At 36.9% G+C, this 18,524-nt stretch overlaps 1 protein-coding gene across 1 annotated transcript in view; it reads right to left on the minus strand.

The window, feature by feature from the left end:
- Positions 1–6,506: 6,506 nt before the first annotated feature.
- Positions 6,507–18,524, minus strand: part of SYNM (synemin) — a 114,733-nt gene continuing 102,715 nt past the window's right edge. Inside the window, exon 4 of the mRNA XM_053717615.1 lies at positions 6,507–10,534. Coding sequence (XP_053573590.1) covers positions 6,531–10,534 — 4,004 coding nt within the window. The 3' untranslated portion in view covers positions 6,507–6,530. The remainder of the gene's footprint in view (positions 10,535–18,524) is intronic.

The following is an 18,524-nucleotide window of genomic DNA, read 5'->3' on the forward strand; positions in this document are numbered from 1 at the left end:
AACAAAATGTATTTTTAATACGTTCGTAAGCCACAGTTGAGATCTAATACTGCTGTACCACTCCAGATCAGGATACAGCAAGTTATTGGGACACACATATGTATGCCTGTTCCTGATTGGCTCACTGGTCATATTTTAATCTAATATGATGAATGTGAGAAACAAAGTTTGTGTGGGACTAAGCTTGTAATTCCCTGCCACACTGTGGTTTATCTCTTTTTTCTTGCATCTTGGGATAACAGCAAGTTGCAGGCTCAGCCAGTTGCGTTCTTACAATCCTTACAGACTTGAATGCATCTAGCCCAAAGTCTTATGATATCACACATACGGTATAATTGTAAATTAAAGGCTGACTGCAAATATGCACTGGTGAACACGTACTGTGCATGGGTGTCACACAAGCAGATGGAGCCATTTGAGTATCTTTATTGAGAAACACGAGATAACTTTATCAGCATTGCCTGGCAGCAGACATTTATGAGCATACCAGAGCTTCCCCTAAATATGAGAATAGGCATGGCAGGCTTTTTGTTAAGTCAAAATGAATTACTAAATATATCTGCTTACATATTATATTCAATAAACAAACAAAAACTGACATTGCCATTTTTTTAAATAAACAATCATGAAATGTTTAGGAATAGGAATCCCAAAAAATGATTTTGTGCTTCAGACAGAGCATACCGTTTAAAAAATGTTTCCAATTTACTAATATTGTTAAATTTGCTCTGTTGCCATGGTGTAAGAGGTTGGTGTTTGGAGCACTAAATGGCAGGAAACAGTGCTGCCATCTAGGGCTCTTCAAATGAATAGCATTCTGCAAAACTGCTGCCATATAGTGCTTCAAACACGTGCACTCACCTGAGCTTTTTTCAAAGATAACAAGAGAACAGAGACAATTAGAAAGCTGTTTAACCCCTTAACGACCGAGGACGTGCAGGGTACGTCCTCAAAAAAAAGGCAGTTAATGCCTGAGAACGTACCCTGCACGTCCTCGGTGTGGAAAGCAGCTGGAAGCGATCCTGCTCGCTTCCAGCTGCTTTCCGGTTATTGCAGTGATGCCTCGATATGGAGGCATCCTGCAATAACCGTTTTAAGCCATCCGGTGCAGAGAGAGCCACTCTGTGGCCCTCTCTGCACCAGAGATCGGTGGCTTATAGCGTTGGTGGGTGGGAGCCGGACCGGGAGGCGGGTGGCGGCCATCGATGGCCCTTCGTGATGTGGAGGGGGGGCGGGATCGTGGGCGGGGAGGCCAGGGGGCGCGCACTGACGCGCGCACGTGCACGGGAGGGCGGGGGCGGGCGCGTGCACGGGGAGGGAGCGGGTGGGAACCGCTACACTACAGAAAAAAATTGTAGGAAAATGATAAAAAAAATGGTAAAAAAATAAACAAATCAAACAAAAAAATAAATCAGTTAGGTGGTGGGTGTTGGGCTGTGGGGAGGGGGAAGCTACACTACAGAAAAAACGGGTAAAAAATAAAATAAAACATATTTTTTTGCAAACTGGGTACTGGCAGACAGCTGCCAGTACCCAAGATGGCCCCCAATAAGGCAGAGGGGAGAGTTAGAGAGCGGTTTTGGGGGGATCAGGGAGGTTGGGGGCTAAGGGGGGGATCCTACACAGTAGCATATGTAAATATGCTAAAAAAATTTTTTTATTTTAGTACTTTTATTTTAGTACTGGCAGACTTTCTGCCAGTACTTAAGATGGCGGGGACAATTGTGGGGTGGGGGAGGGATCAGGGGGTGGGATGTGTCAGGTGGGAGGCTGATCTCTACACTAAAGCTAAAATTAACCCTGCAAGCTCCCTACAAACTCCCTAATTAACCCCTTCACTGCTAGCCATAATACACGTGTGAGGCGCAGCAGCATTTAGCGGTCTTCTAATTACCAGAAAGCAACGCCAAAGTCATATATGTCTGCTATTTCTGAACAAAGGAGATCCCAGAGAAGCATTTACAACCATTTGTACCATAATTGCACAAACTGTTTGTAAATGTTTTCAGTGAGAAACCTAAAATTGTGAAAAATTTAACTTTTTTTTTTTAATTTGATCGCATTTGGCGGTAAAATGGTGGCATGAAATATACCAAAATGGGCCTAGATCAATACTTTGGGTTGTGTACTACACTATACTAAAGCTAAAATTAACCATACAAGCTCCCTACAAGCTCCCTAATTAACCCCTGCACTGCTGGGCATAATACACGTGTGGTGCGCAGCGGCATTTAGTGGCCTTCTAATTACCAAAAAGCAATGCCAAAGCCATATATGGCTGCTATTTCTGAACAAAGGGGATCCCAGAGAAGCATTTACAACCATTTGTGCCATAATTGCACAAGCTGTTTGTAAATCATTTTAGTGAGAAACCTAAAATTGTGAAAAATTTAACGTTTTTTTTTATTTGATCGCATTTGGCGGTGAAATGGTGGCATGAAATATACCAAAATTGGCCTAGATCAATACTTGGGGTTGTCTACTACACTACACTAAAGCTAAAATTAACCCTACAAGCTCCCTAAAAGCTCCCTAATTAACCCCTTAACTGCTGGGCATAATACACGTGTGGTGCGCAGTGGCATTTATCGGCCTTCTAATTACCAAAAAGCAACGCCAAAGCTATATATGTCTGCTATTTCTGAACAAAGGGGATCCCAGAGAAGAATTTACAACCATTTATGCCATAATTGCACAAGCTGTTTGTAAATAATTTCAGTGAGACACCGAAAGTTTGTGAAAAAATTTGTGAAAAAGTGAACGATTTTTTGTATTTGATCGCATTTGGCGGGGGAATGGTGGAATGAAATATACCAAAATTGGCCTAGATCAATACTTTGGGATGTCTACTAAAAAAAAATATATACATGTCAACGGATATTCAGCGATACCTGAAAGATATTAGTGTTCTAATGTAACTAGCGCTAATTTTGAAAAAAAATGGTTTGGAAATAGCAAAGTGCTACTTGTATTTATGGCCCTATAACTTGCAAAAAAAGCAAAGAAGATGTAAACATTGGGTATTTCTAAACTCAGGACAAAATTTAGAAACTATTTAGCATGGGTGTTTTTTGGTGGTTGTAGATATGTAACAGATTTTTGGGGTCAAAGTTAGAAAAAGTGTGTTTTTTTCCATTTTTCCTCATATTTTATAATTTTTTTTATAGTAAATTATAAGATATGATGAAAATAATGGTATCTTTAGAAAGTCCATTTAATGGCGAGAAAAACGGTATATAATATGTGTGGGTACAGTAAATGAGCAAGAGGAAAATTACAGCTAAACACAAACACCGCAAAAATGTAAAAATAGCCTTGGTCCCAAACAGACAGAAAATGGAAAAGTGCTGTGGTCATTAAGGGGTTAAAATCGCCTGCTCTATCTTAATCTTGAAAGAAAAATTTCGGTTTCATGTCCCTTTAAATTTAAAAAAAAGTCATTCTAGATCAAAAACTTAAAATGAGATGTTATTTAATTTATTGGTTAGCATCAGAGGGCACCTATCAGTAAGTAAATATAAGTGTGTGTTAATCATGGGAGGATTAATAAAGACCCTTAAAAATCATATAATATTCAGACAAGTAGGCACAAATTAAATCAGCGTTTTCACAATAAACCCAATAAATAAGCAAGTGATATTCTGTTTAAGTATGACATGGTAGCTGATGTAAATACATGGACCATTGTGTAACGGGCATGCTTGTTATAGTATATATTGACTGATATACAGTAAGTCTCCATTTTTATTTATTCACTATGAACACTGCACACCCAGCAATTATTGTGCTATTGTTAATTGTGTTTTAGTAAATTATAAATGTGCTTTGATACAAATAAAGTGTTAGTGACCATATTCACTAAAATAGGAACACATGAATAAATGCTGAATATTTTTGCATCTGTATGCTCATAATAAAGATAGCACTTTACAACATATTCTCACCTACAACTGGCCATTTTCATGTGGCTAACTAGAGTATTGCACCTTGCTTTATATTCTGTAAACTTTTAGAACAGTGCTTTCCAAACTGTGTATCGTGACACATTAGTGTGTCGGCGGCAGTGCGTAGGTGTGTCCCAGCTTCAGCACACATTTTTTAATTTATTTTTTTTTGTGTGGGTTTTGGACTTTCCTCCTGCCTGACACGTGAATGATACCTAGTGGGTCACAGATCATCTTAACCTATTGGCGCAGCTCAGCGGGAACTGAAACCATTACCATTGGCGGCTTTGGCTCCTGACTGCACGTGTAGTCTCCTCAATAGGCTCGTGACTGCATGTGTAGTCAGTGAGTGGGACAGCAGTGTGTTTGCAGCGCAGGCAGTACTCAGTTGGACTCGCAGAGCTCTGAAGGCGGCAGCTTAAACGCTGAGCTGAAGTCAAAGTGAGCTTTTTTGCAGCTAGCTCCCAGTAGTGCATTGCTGCTCCTGCTCTTGATATATGTATAGGAAGTGGAAGCTTAAAAAAGCTTGATGATGAAATGCAAGTGTCTTTATCTAATATTTCATCAAATATTCAGAAACTGTGTTTATCCATACATCCCATTAAAATAATAAGTAGCTATTGATGTTATTAAACTTTTTTTTATTCTTGCACATACTTACTGTTACTTGTAAATACATTTTGTTATTATATAATTTATGTATGTGTCCATATCTCTTAAACAAATTAGTTTAACCTCCTGTATGCTAGTACAACTGAATTACTGTGTCGTGAAATTATGTAGGTCTAAAAAGTGTGTCACCAACATGAAAAGTTTGGAAAGCTCTATTTTAGAAGGTTTCAGCATTGTTAAATTCTATGTGAAAGAAAAAGGTAAATACATTTGCATTTGTGACTTTAAAATGCTTTTTTTTTTTTTTTCAATTTCCCTACCAACACATAACTGCAACTCTGGATGTCAGAATGTCACTGTACAATGTTACTGTTATCATATTAGTTATAAATAATAACGTACTTTCTTTTTTTATACCTAAACTTCCTCCAACTAACATGTTCACTACATTGCTTTATAGGAATTAACATATCAGAGTATTGCAACTGCTAAATGTAGTTTCACTACAAGGTTGTGTTCCAGCAGTGCATTCTGGGATTGCACACGCTACATTCTAAAAATGTCACTAATAAGCAATCTCTGCAGTATCCATAACCTTTTAAGTCTATTTAACACTCCCATAACATGGATTTGTTTACATCTGTCTGGTATTTATTATATATGTTGAACAGGTGTTTACATCTGTCTGGTATTTATTATATATGTTGAACAGGTGGGGTAATGTCAGTGTTAACTGTAAATAGGAAAAGGACAGACATAGGGTATAGCCATAAGTCATGACTGTTTTTTATGTGTCCCACAGATGTAAATATCACATACTCATGTACTATATTTATTACCTTCATATTTACCATCATATATAGTTTCTATAAGTTATTAACCTTTTTGTTATACCAGGAACTATGAATTTTTAATAGATATATTCCTTTACACCATTTCTTGTTTTTCATTGTATGCATACACATCTCTTTAACAAGCCTTAACAGTGGATCACTTTTAATATAAATACATATTAAATAAAAAAAAAAAGCTTTAGGTCTTAATTTAAAAAAATACCAAAACTTTTTTTTGACTATCCCATTTTTTTTAACTAAATACCCAGTGAGGTCCTGTAACAAGAGAGATTCAATGCAATACAATAGTAAGCGCCATTCATAGTCTTATTTGGCACAAATATTTAGTGATGTTGACTGCATTCTAGACTTCACTGTCATTCAACACCAATGCACATTTGTTATTTAATCACATTTCCCTTAAATTAATAACCCTGCACGCACTTAATTAATAAAATTAAACTTTATAGAAACTGATAAACATAACTGCATTTGTCTTATAGCTCATTTTTGACTACACTTGCCTCTTTCCTATTTGATATATTTCATTTAATATCCTGGATTCCAGAACAGAATGTTCAATTGTTTATTATATGTTATAAAATAAATAGTATTTTCCAATTGTGATTGTTTTCCTTTAATCAAAGAGCCTATCTATGGTATTTTAAATGCAAAGCCAATTAATATTCTCTTAAATGTTTAATCATTATTAGATGAGAGTGATTTAAATACAATTACACATTAGTTTGTTAGCATGCAGGGGAAACTTAGTTTGTCCACACTGACCAAACAATTTTAATAATAAATAAATAAAATTAATGACATCTTTTAAGAAAGAAAATAAAGTTTAGAGATTTAGAAATATGTATCCCTATTTAAAGTGCACACAGTTGTTTTTCTTCTCTATTTTCAGTATGTAAAGTTTGTAGTGCAGACAATAGGAAAGTTCTCTAGAGCCTAGATCATGCACTATCCAACATACATTTGTGGGAGCAAGCTAGAATTTTTTTTAACTGTAGCTATCAACTTGTTTAATCATACCAGACTATATATATATATATATATATATATATATATATATATATATATATATATATATATATATATATATAACCCCCCCCACACACACATAACTGCAGTCTTAAAATGAACGCCGTAAGTAATCTTGATCTGGTTCCTCATCCTCATCGAGATAAACAATGGCTGTCTTCTTTTCATCTGAAACAACAGACCTCTGGTCATCTAGTCTCTGCAATTGTACTGTTTTATCAAACTCAGATGTATCAATGATTTGCTGACCATATGACTGGATTTCAGTTTTATAAGGATACTGGGAGCCAGCAGCAACGTCTTCTTCACCATAACCACTTTCAGCCACCTCCATTTCATCCGCTGATACACTGTGAGACTTAATTTTCTTTGGGTGCCCTTCAAAATTTGTAGACTTAGATACCATTACACTTTCCTGGGTTCCTGCGTCACTTTGATACTTTGTGGCAAATTTTGTTATATCCATCTGAAAAGTGAACGATTTTTCTGTTGGTCCCAGTCTAATATGCTTTATGGATCTCTCACTTTCAGTGGAATATCCAGACGGAGATGAAACTAAAATATCTGAAGAATCATATGCATCAGAAACTGGTTCTTCAAATATATGTTCAGAGGAGTAAATTTCTTTTGTACCTACTCTGATATGCCTAATCGATCTATTACTATCACTTGTTTCCTCAATATATGAGTTCTCCTTTTGGTCACCAATGTGTAAGTTTGTAGATATGGGTCCTTCAAATATAATTTGCTCTCTGTTTGGACTCACTTTAATGTGATGCACACTTGTGTTAGAATTTGGTTGTTCTTCAGGCTTATTCAGATTCCCTTCCTCTCCCATTTGAAATGGTTCAGACACAAAACCCTGATATTTTGTTTGTTTTGCAATATGGATTACCTGGGAGCCAATTTTATGCTCAATAGGTCTGGTATTTTCCTCTGATATATTTGTATCTGGGGCATTTTCTTTGCTTATCTCATGAACGTTAGGTATGGAACCCTGAATTATAAATTCTTTGGTCAGTTGGGTTTCCCCAGGTTTGAGTTTAATATGTGTAACAGTTTTTGTTCCATGTGTAACATCCTCTGTTTGAGAACTACTTTGAGACCAATTCTCCTCTTCATAAGCTTGCAATCCCTTAAAACATAACTGACTATCTTGAGAGCCCAGTTTTATATCATCTTTATACTGAGACAAGTTACCTTCTGCACCACCTCCAACTGTTTTAAAGATTGGACCTTCAAAAATGATCTGCTCTGTAGGATACCTTTCTGTGGGACTTATCTTTATATGTCGAATAGATCTGTTCTGATCTGTTGAAATGTCTAGCTTAATTGTTTCAGAGACAGGACATTCAGAGATGGGACCCTCAAAAATAATTTGTTCAGTAGAGTAAATTTCTCTCGGTCCTAGTTTAATATGGTGGAACGATCTGTTAGCATCATTTTGGCACAGCTCGTCAGCAAAACTGTGTTCTTTATTCTCAGAAGTAGATTCCTTTAGAGCGATGTTCTCAAAACTTTCCAATTGAATATGTTTTATGAATCTGCTGACATCACTTGAAGTTTCAGAGAGTTCCCTTTTAGGACTGATGTGGATGTTTGTAGTCTCTGATCCTTTCTTAGTTATTTGTTCTGAAGAATAATTCTCTGCAGCATTTTTTCCTCCAAAGTTAGTGGAGTCATATGACTCATAGTTACTTTCCAGTTTCGGGTTTTGTGTGTCGTCCGGTAAAGTAGTAATTGTTTCTGTGGTTTCTACTGTAGAGTGTAGTAAAGCACTATCATCTTGTGTTATTCCCTTACCTAACTTTAGGGCATCCACATTTTCTGTGTCTAAGGTTTGAGATACATTGATTTCTGCCACAATTGTTACCATACCACTATCCACAGTTTGGTCAACTTTTTTAATATCCATGGCAAAATTACTGGCTTGACATGGCTCTTTCTGAGCTATAGTCGACAATTCTTCAATAAGGTCTTGTGGGAGGCTGTCTTTCAAACACTCAAGGGTTCCTTTCAACTGCTGTTGGGGATCTTTTATGTCTTTAGATAAAATGTCCACAATTGATGACTGAAATCCATAAGGAACTTTAATTTCTTTTTCAACCACAACAGTCTCAACATGTGATTCTACATCTTTTGGTTGTAATCCTTCCACTTTGTGTGTGCTACTGCCTTCAGTAGTACTATTATTTGCTGTGACTTCCTTGTTGCTGCTAGCAGATTTTAAAAATTCACTTAATGATTGACGATTCTGGGAGCCTTGCAAAAACTCATCTTGCCAAGAATATTTAACATGAGATTCGTCCTCTATGTGAATTTGCCCTTTTAAAGTCTCTTCCTCGTCATCCTCATTAAAGTGGTAGTCATCTGGTACTGATACAAAGTAATTTGTCTCATCACCTGTATCTTCCCCCTCAGTTACTTCTACAACATGACCTGTTTTTTCACTACTTTGTTTTTTACTCTGCAGATTATCTGCATTAACAGATACATGAGGCTCTTCTTCATTACTCTCCCCTAATTTTGCTCCTGCATAATAATCATCGGCTTCTTCTACTTGAAATGGAGTAGAAAACTCAGGTCTCTCAAATCCAAAGCTCCCTATGGATTCCTCAATTATTTCAATATTAACTTTCAATCCTGGTCTCCCCTTCAAACCAGCTTGAATGACATTCCCAATCCATTCTTCTGATTCTGCACCTTTCACATCTCCCAATACAGTTTTCGTTACATTTCTGCTGTGTAGCTCTTCTAATAAATTCTCTTCTGCTGCAGTTGTACTATCTTGATTTGATTCACTGGACTTGCTCCACATATCTACAAGGTCAGCTTCATCACAAAAATTCACTTCACCAACTGACCTAGATTGCACTAAAATTTCTGTTTTCACAGATCCATCAGCACCCTGCTGTTTTCTTTCCACGTAGGTGACATTAGCATCATCCAGAGCAGAAGGTTGGCCAAAATGTTTAAGAATATCTGCCACCATATCTCTCTGAGCCATGTGCTCTGTTGACATGGCCACCTCTTCCAAGTCCAAGTTATCTGCAAATATGTTTTCACTCCTTTCAGAATCTTTATTTGATTCTTGGTACTCTACATTTCTCAAAAGCATAGCTTCTTCATTCAGATATGTTTCTTCATTTATTATATCACTTTCTGTTTTCCCTGTGCTTTCTTTAGGTCCTTTCTTGGATCCCTCATTTTTTTTGCTTATGTCTAGTATTATAGGTATAGTCAGTCCAACCGCATCATTAGGTGTATCTTCTCTGACTCCAGTATGTGTCTCTTTAAGGGCAGATTCAAATAGTTCTAACTTTTCTCTTGTCACTACATTTATTTCACTTGCTTCTTCCTTGTCTACTTCTTCTCTCTGCTTTTTAGCCTGTTCCCTTTTCTTCCTTTCCTTTTTGATAGGTATCTCCTGTAAATTAGGCTCTTCAATTGCATCACCTTGTATTTCTGTTTTCAGAAGACCTGCTGTATCTTCTATTCTTTTTGTTGTTTCTGCATCTCTGGTTCTGTTTTCGAAAACATGCTTTTCTACTTCAATAAACCTTTTGTTTACTTTGCTTTCTTCAACTAAGTTGTTGTCTAAGCCCTTGCTTGCATTTAATCTAGTTTGAGTTTCATCTACAATTTGTATTTGACCTCTGCTGACCTCTGCAGAAGGGATTGTTTTGAAGATTGTGGATTCACTCACCTGCTCATGTTTTATATTTTGAGTTCTTGTTGTGGGCAGTTTTGTGGCATATGGTCTTGTAACTGTTGTAGGTTGTGTGAGATATATGCTCTGTGGCATTCCCCTGCTTTTGTGAAGGTCATATTTTCCAAAAATTGTGGGATTTCTTTCATGAGTAATATTTTCTTTTGCACAGTATATATGAGAACTATTTGTCCTTCCTACATCTGTGGTATTTGATCTGATGAACGTTTGTGGTAAAGGCTGTGTGTAAATCTGGTGGATGTTGGATGTCCCTGCATTTCTCCTTTTTTCCTCAGTGATTCTAGTTATTGGAATTTTTCTTTCTTCTCCTTTTCTTACACCTGAGATGCTGGCTGATTGCTCAAAAGTAGATGATGATACAGAACCTATGTGTAAAAAAATGAAACAAAAAGAGTGTTATGTAAAATTTTAGGTTTCTTAAAGGGACAAGAAATTGCAAAAAGAAAACGCTCTAATATGTTAGAGCATTTTCTTATTGCACTATGACTTGCATATAACTGTATGTGTAGCCTCTGCAAATGAATTAAATACATAATTAAAGTCAGCTCCAGAGCAGAATGCACTACTAGAAGCTAGCTGAAAACTGACAAGCCAATGACAAGAGACAAATGTATGTAGACGCCAATCATCAGCTTGCTCCTAGTATTAAAGGATACGTACATATTATTTTTCAACAAAGGATACCAAGAGAACAAAGTAAATATAAATTAATCTTAAAAGTGTCTTAAAATTACACACTCTATCTGAATCATGCAAGTTTGATTTTTACTTTCCTATCCCTTCAAGTTTTAGTAAAGTAATATGTATGTTTTTTCTCACATTTACACATTCCAATTACTCTGGCAGTCGATTTTACATTAGCAATTGCAACATATATAGTAAATAATATTTTAGGCCTTAGAATAAACAGATTTAAGTCACATTTAAGTCATATATATATATATATATATATATATATACTGTATATAGTATTTTTATTTTTTTTGTATGTGCTTGGCACAAGGTGTACATACAAAATAAATGCTAACACATTTAAAACTGCCATTTTGTTAACACATTTAGCATTGTATTATAGTGAGGGTTCTTTATCGTATCTCCTCTGTGTTACAGTTACTAGGTAAAAATATAAATGTTGCTGTACATACAAGCAATCACTGTGCAGCATGTAGTAGGGTCAGGGCTCACCAGTCTCAATGGGGCAGTGGAAAAACTAAAACTTTCAGATTTAGATAACCTGAAAAATAAATAATAAAAAAGGGCATCACATTTGTTTCACACGATGAATAATTTGGTACATTTTGGGGAGAATTAAATTGAATTTAGTGTTATTTCTGTTCTTTAGGTCTTTAACCCCTTCAATTCGCATGACGAGGCGTTCTCATGATACACATTGCTACCTATAGGCGCATGGCGAGCCCTTTTCGTCATGCAGGGGGCATCATTGGAGTGCCGGTAAAGTCACCACGTATGCACCTGGTGATGTCACAAAGGGGGCGGAAGCTCAGTGTGGCTGCATGGGAGCTGTATGTGGGGAGGTTTTTCAATCCCCTCGATCTCAGCTCCCATAACAGCTACAAACCTCCAAGACCACTAATTTGAAAGAGAATCGCATGCAGTACAACACAACAGATTATTAAAAAATAAAGCAGAACAAATACATGGGGATTTGCTTGGAAATGGATCATTATATGTGCAATAAAACTATCTGGTATGTGTAGAGACCCCTAATTAAGTTTATTTTCTAATAGACAAGTCCCTCTCTCAAAAAAAGATATGAATTTTGTCTGTATAGCCAGGTGATCACTGTGGTAACAGCAAACACCTTGCAAGAAAAAGTGTTTTATTTCTGTACTGAACAATGGGGCCTCCCTTATCTATATTATAACCCCAAAATCTTGTATGGATCCCTATTCTACATGTGGCTACCCTTGATGACAATTTAGTAAGGTGCTCAAAGTAACAGCAGTGGTTACTTGGCCATTCTCAGTATTATTTACTAAAAATCTAAGAAACAATCTTTTTTTTTTTTTTACAGTTTTTGCCACAGCAATCTAATATGCCATGAATCATAAATGCAATAATGGTATATTGTGAATCTGTTGGGCCTGTTGAAAAACAATATATAATTTGTTTGGGTCATTCACTGAAATTTAATTTACAATCGCCTAGATTTAGAGTTCTGCGGCCAAAGGGGTGCGTTAGCTACGCATGCTTTTTTCCCCCCGCACCTTTCAAATACCGCTGGTATTTAGAGTTCACAGAAGGGCTGCGTTAGGCTCCAAAAAGGGAGCGTAAAGCATAATTTACCGCCACTGCAACTCTAAATACCAGCAGTGCTTACGAACGCGGCCAGCTTCAAAAACGTGCTCGTGCACGATTCCCCCATAGGAAACAATGGGGCCGTTTGAGCTGAAAAAAAAACCTAACACCTGCAAAAAAGCAGCGTTCAGCTCCTAACGCAGCCCCATTGTTTCCTATGGGGAAACACTTCCTAAGTCTGCACCTAACACCCTAACATGAACCCCGAGTCTAAACACCCCTAACCTTACACTTATTAACCCCTAATCTGCCGCCCCCGCTATCGCTGACCCCTGCATTACACTTTTAACCCCTAATCTCTGCCGCTCCGTACACCGCCGCAACCTACATTATCCCTATGTACCCCTAATCTGCTGCCCCTAACACCGCCGACCCCTATATTATATTTATTACCCCCTAATCTGCCCCCCCCCCCAACGTCGCCGCCACCTACCTACACTTATCAACCCCTAATCTGCCGACCGGACCTCACGGCTACTATAATAAAGTTATTAACCCCTAATCCGCCTCACTCCCGCCTCAATAACCCTATAATAAATAGTATTAACCCCTAATCTGCCCTCCCTAACATCACCGACACCTAACTTCAAGTATTAACCCCTAATCTGCTGACCGGACCTCACCGCTACTCTAATAAATGTATTAACCCCTAAAGCTAAGTCTAACCCTAACACTAACACCCCCCTAAGTTAAATATAATTTTTATCTAACAAAATAATTTTTTTCTTATTAAATAAATTATTCCTATTTAAAGCTAAATACTTACCTGTAAAATAAACCCTAATATAGCTACAATATAAATAATAATTATATTGCAGCTATTTTAGGATTTATATTTATTTTACAGGCAACTTTGTATTTATTTTAACCAGGTACAATAGCTATTAAATAGTTAATAACTATTTAATAGCTACCTAGTTAAAATAATTAAAAAAATACCTGTAAAATAAATCCTAACCTAAGTTACAATTAAACCTAACACTACACTATCAATAAATTAATTAAATAAAATACCTACAATTATCTACAATTAAACCTAACACTACACTATCAATAAATTAATTACATACAAATACCTAAAAATAAATACAATTAAATAAACTAACTAAAGTACAAAAAATAAAAAAAGAACTAAGTTACAAAAAATCTGCTGCCCCTAACACCGCCGACCCCTATATTATATTTATTACCCCCTAATCTGACCCCCCCAACGTCGCCGCCACCTACCTAGACTTATTAACCCCTAATCTGCCAATCAGATTGAGCTTGCATTCTATTGGCTGATCGGAACAGCCAATAGAATGCGAGCTCAATCTGATTGGCTGATTGGAACTTGAATTTTCCTACCTTAATTCCGATTGGCTGATAGAATCCTATCAGCCAATCGGAATTCGAGGGATGCCATCTTGGATAACGTCCCTTAAAGGAAACGTCATTCGTCGGGAAGTCGTCGGCCAGGATGGATGTTCCGCATCGGCGGGATGAAGATGGATCCGGAAGAAAGAAGATTGAAGATGCCGCTTGATAGAAGACTTCAGCCGGATGATGGACCTCTTCAGCCCCCGCTTGGATCAAGACTGCAGCCGGATGATGGACCTCTTCAGCCACCGCTTGGATCAAGACTTCAGCCGGATGATGGACCTCTTCAGCTCGATGATGGACCTCTTCAGCCCCCGCTTGGGCTTGGATGAAGACTTCGGAGCCTCTTCTGGACGGATCGGTGATACCAGGCGTGGTGAAGATAAGGTAGGGAGATCTTCAGGGGCTTAGTGTTAGGTTTATTTAAGGGGGGTTTGGGTTAGATTAGGGGTATGTGGGTGGTGGGTTGTAATGTTGGGGGGGGTATTGTATGTTTTTTTTTACAGGCAAAAGGCCCTTTTAAGGGCTGGTAAGGTAAAAGAGCTTTTCAATTTTTATTTTAGAATAGGGTAGGGTATTTTTTTTTATTTTGGGGGCTTTGTTATTTTTTTAGGGGGCTTAGAGTAGGTGTAATTAACTTAACATTGTTGTAATATTTTTATAATGTTTGTAAATTATTTTTTTATTTTTTGTAACTTAGTTCTTTTTTATTTTTTGTACTTTAGTTAGTTTATTTATTTGTATTTATTTTTAGGTATTTCTATGTAATTAATTTATTGATAGTGTAGTGTTAGGTTTAATTGTAGATAATTGTAGGTATTTTATTTAATGAATTTATTGATAGTGTAGTGTTAGGTTTAATTGTAACTTAGGTTAGGATTTATTTTACAGGTAATTTTTTAATTATTTTAACTAGGTAGCTATTAAATAGTTATTAACTATTAAATAGCTATTGTACCTGGTTAAAATAAATACAAAGTTGCCTGTAAAATAAATATAAATCATAAAATAGCTGCAATATAATTATTATTTATATTGTAGCTATATTAGGGTTTATTTTACAGGTAAGTATTTAGCTTTAAATAGGAATAATTTATTTAATAAGAAAAAAATTATTTTGTTAGATAAAAATTATATTTAACTTAGGGGGGTGTTAGTGTTAGGGTTAGACTTAGCTTTAGGGGTTAATAAATTTATTAGAGTAGCGGTGAGGTCCGGTCAGCAGATTAGGGGTTAATACATTGAAGTTAGGTGTCGGTGATGTTAGGGAGGGCAGATTAGGGGTTAATACTATTTATTATAGGGTTATTGAGGCGGGAGTGAGGCGGATTAGGGATTAATAAGTGTAGGTAGGTGGCGGCGACGTTGGGGGGGGGGCAGATTAGGGGGTAATAAATATAATATAGGGGTCGGCGGTGTTAGGGGCAGCAGATTAGGGGTACATAGGGATAATGTAGGTTGCGGCAGTGTGCGGTCGGCAGATTAGGGGTTACAAATTTTTATTAGAGTGGCGGCGATGTGGGGAGGCCTCGGTTTAGGGGTACATAGGTAGTTTATGGGTGTTAGTGTACTTTAGAGCACAGTAGTTAAGAGCTTTATGAACCGGCGTTAGCCCAGAAAGCTCTTAACTCCTGGCTTTTCTCTGCGGCTGGAGTCTTGTAGTTAGATTTCTAACGCTCACTTCAGCCAAGACTCTAAATACCAGCGTTAGAAAGATCCCATTGAAAAGATAGGATACGCAAATGGCGTAGGGGGATCAGCGGTATGGAAAAGTCACGGCTGCAAAGTGAGCGTTAGACCCTTTAGTGACTGACTCTAAATACCAGCGGGCGGCCAAAACCAGCATTAGGAGCCCCTAACGCTGGTTTTGACGGCTAACGCAGAACTCTAAATCTAAGCGAATGTGAGTTTAAACGTAGGTAGCAAAAAAGTTTAAAATAGACTCCTTACTGGTGTGAAAAAAGGATTAGCAGTGAAAGGGTTAATGGATTGCTATCACAAATGCAGATTTAATTTATTAAAAATAAATTCAGATACCTATCACCTTTAATAAACAACAAATTTGGGGAAAAAAACATAATTTATGTAAGAATTTACCTGATAAATTCATTTCTTTCATATTGGCAAGAGTCCATGAGCTAGTGACATATGGGATATACAATCCTACCAGGAGGGGCAAAGTTTCCCAAACCTCAAAATGCCTATAAATACACCCCTCACCACACCCACAATTCAGTTTAATGAATAGCCAAGCAGTGGGGTGATAAAGAAAGGAGTAGAAAGCATCAACAAAGGAAATTTGGAAATAATTGTGCTTTATACAAAAAATCATAACCACCATAAAAAGGGTGGGCCTCATGGACTCTTGCCAATATGAAAGAAATGAATTTATCAGGTAAGTTCTTACATAAATTATGTTTTCTTTCATGTAATTGGCAAGAGTCCATGAGCTAGTGACATGTGGGATATCAATACCCAAGATGTGGAGTCTTCCACTCAAGAGTCACTAGAGAGGGAGGGAATAAAACAAAAACAGCCATATTCCGCTGAAGAAATAATCCACAACCCAAAAATAAGTTTATTTTCATAATTGAAAGAAAAAAACTTAAATCAAAAAGCAGAAGAATCAAACTGAAACAGCTGCCTGAAGAACTTTTCTACCAAAAACTGCTTCCGAAGAAGCAAATACATCAAAATGGTAGAATTTAGTAATAATTACGGATTGAAATTTGATAAATATGTACTAGTCAAGTTAATACGGAGTGTGCGAATAATGGCGTTATAATTGCCGATCGTAATTGCGTGATAATTCACATAGTAATAAATTTCGCCCAAAGTATCCTCCATCTCTCTGTGAAATAAAACATAATTTATGTAAGAATTTACCTGATAAATTAATTTCTTTCATATTGGCAAGAGTCCATGAGCTAGTAACATATGGGATATACAATCCTACCAGGAGGGGCAAAGTTTCCCAAACCTCAAAATGCCTATAAATACACCCCTCACCACACCCACAATTCAGTTTAATTAATAGCCAAGCAGTGGGGTGATAAAGAAAGGAGTAGAAAGCATCAACAAAGGAAATTTGGAAATAATTGTGCTTTATACAAAAAATCATTACCACCATAAAAAGGGTGGGCCTCATGGACTCTTGCCAATATAAAAGAAATTAATTTATCAGGTAAATTCTTACATAAATTATGTTTTCTTTCATGTAATTGGCAAGAGTCCATGAGCTAGTGACATATGGGATATCAATACCCAAGATGTGGAGTCTTCCACTCAAGAGTCACTAGAGAGGGAGGGAATAAAACAAAAACAGCCATATTCCGCTGAAGAAATAATCCACAACCCAAAAATAAGTTTATTTTCATAATTGAAAGAAAAAAACTTAAATCAAAAAGCAGAAGAATCAAACTGAAACAGCTGCCTGAAGAACTTTTCTACCAAAAACTGCTTCAGAAGAAGCAAATACATCAAAATGGTAGAATTTAGTAAATGTATGCAAAGAGGACCAAGTGGCTGCTTTGCAAATCTGATCAACTGAAGCTTCATTCTTAAAAGCCCATGAAGTGGAGACTGATCTAGTAGAATGAGCTGTACTTCTCTGAGGCGGGGTTTGACCCGACTCCAAATAAGCTTGATGAATCAAAAGTTTCAACCAAGAAGCCAAGGAAATAGCAGAAGCTTTCTGACCTTTCCTAGGACCAGAAAATAAAACAAATAGACTAGAAGTATTCCTGAAATTTTTAGTAGCTTCCACATAATATTTCAAAGCTCTTACCACATCCAAAGAATGTAAGGATCTCTCCAAAGAATTCTTAGGATTAGGACATAAAGAAGGGACAACAATTTCTCTACTAATGTTGTTAGAATTCACAACCTTAGGTAAAAATTGAAAAGAAGTCTGCAAAACTGCCTTATCCTGATGAAAAATCAGAAAAGGAGACTCACAAGAAAGAGCAGATAGCTCAGAAACTCTTCTAGCAGAAGAGATAGCCAAAAGGAACAACACTTTCCAAGAAAGTAGTTTAATGTCCAAAGAATGCATAGGTTCAAATGGAGGAGCCTGTAAAGCCCTCAGAACCAAATTAAGACTCCAAGGAGGAGAAATTGACTTAATGACAGACTTAATACGAACTAAAGCCTGTACAAAACAGTGTATATCAGGAAGTATAGCAATCTTTCTGTGAAATAAAACAGAAAGAGCGGAGATTTGTCCTCTCAAGGAACTTGCAGACAAACCCTTACCCAAACCATCCTGAAGAAACTGCAAAATTCTAGGAATTCTAAAAGAATGCCAGGAGAATTTATGAGAAGAACACCATGAAATATAAGTCTTCCAAACTCTATAATAAATCTTTCTAGAGACAGATTTACGAGCTTGTAACATAGTATTAATCACTGAATCAGAGAAACCTCTATGACTTAGAACTAAGCGTTCAATTTCCATACCTTCAAATTTAATGATTTGAGATCCTGATGGAAAAACGGACCTTGAGATAGTAGGTCTGGCCGTAACAGAAGTGGCCAAGGCGGGCAACTGGACATCCGAACCAGATCCACATACCAAAACCTGTGTGGCCATGCTGGAGCCACCATCAACACAAAAGACTGTTCCATGATGATTTTGGAAATCACTCTTGGAAGGAGAACTAGAGGCGGGAAGATGTA

Source organism: Bombina bombina, chromosome 6, assembly GCF_027579735.1.
Source record: "Bombina bombina isolate aBomBom1 chromosome 6, aBomBom1.pri, whole genome shotgun sequence".
Taxonomy (NCBI): domain Eukaryota; kingdom Metazoa; phylum Chordata; class Amphibia; order Anura; family Bombinatoridae; genus Bombina; species Bombina bombina.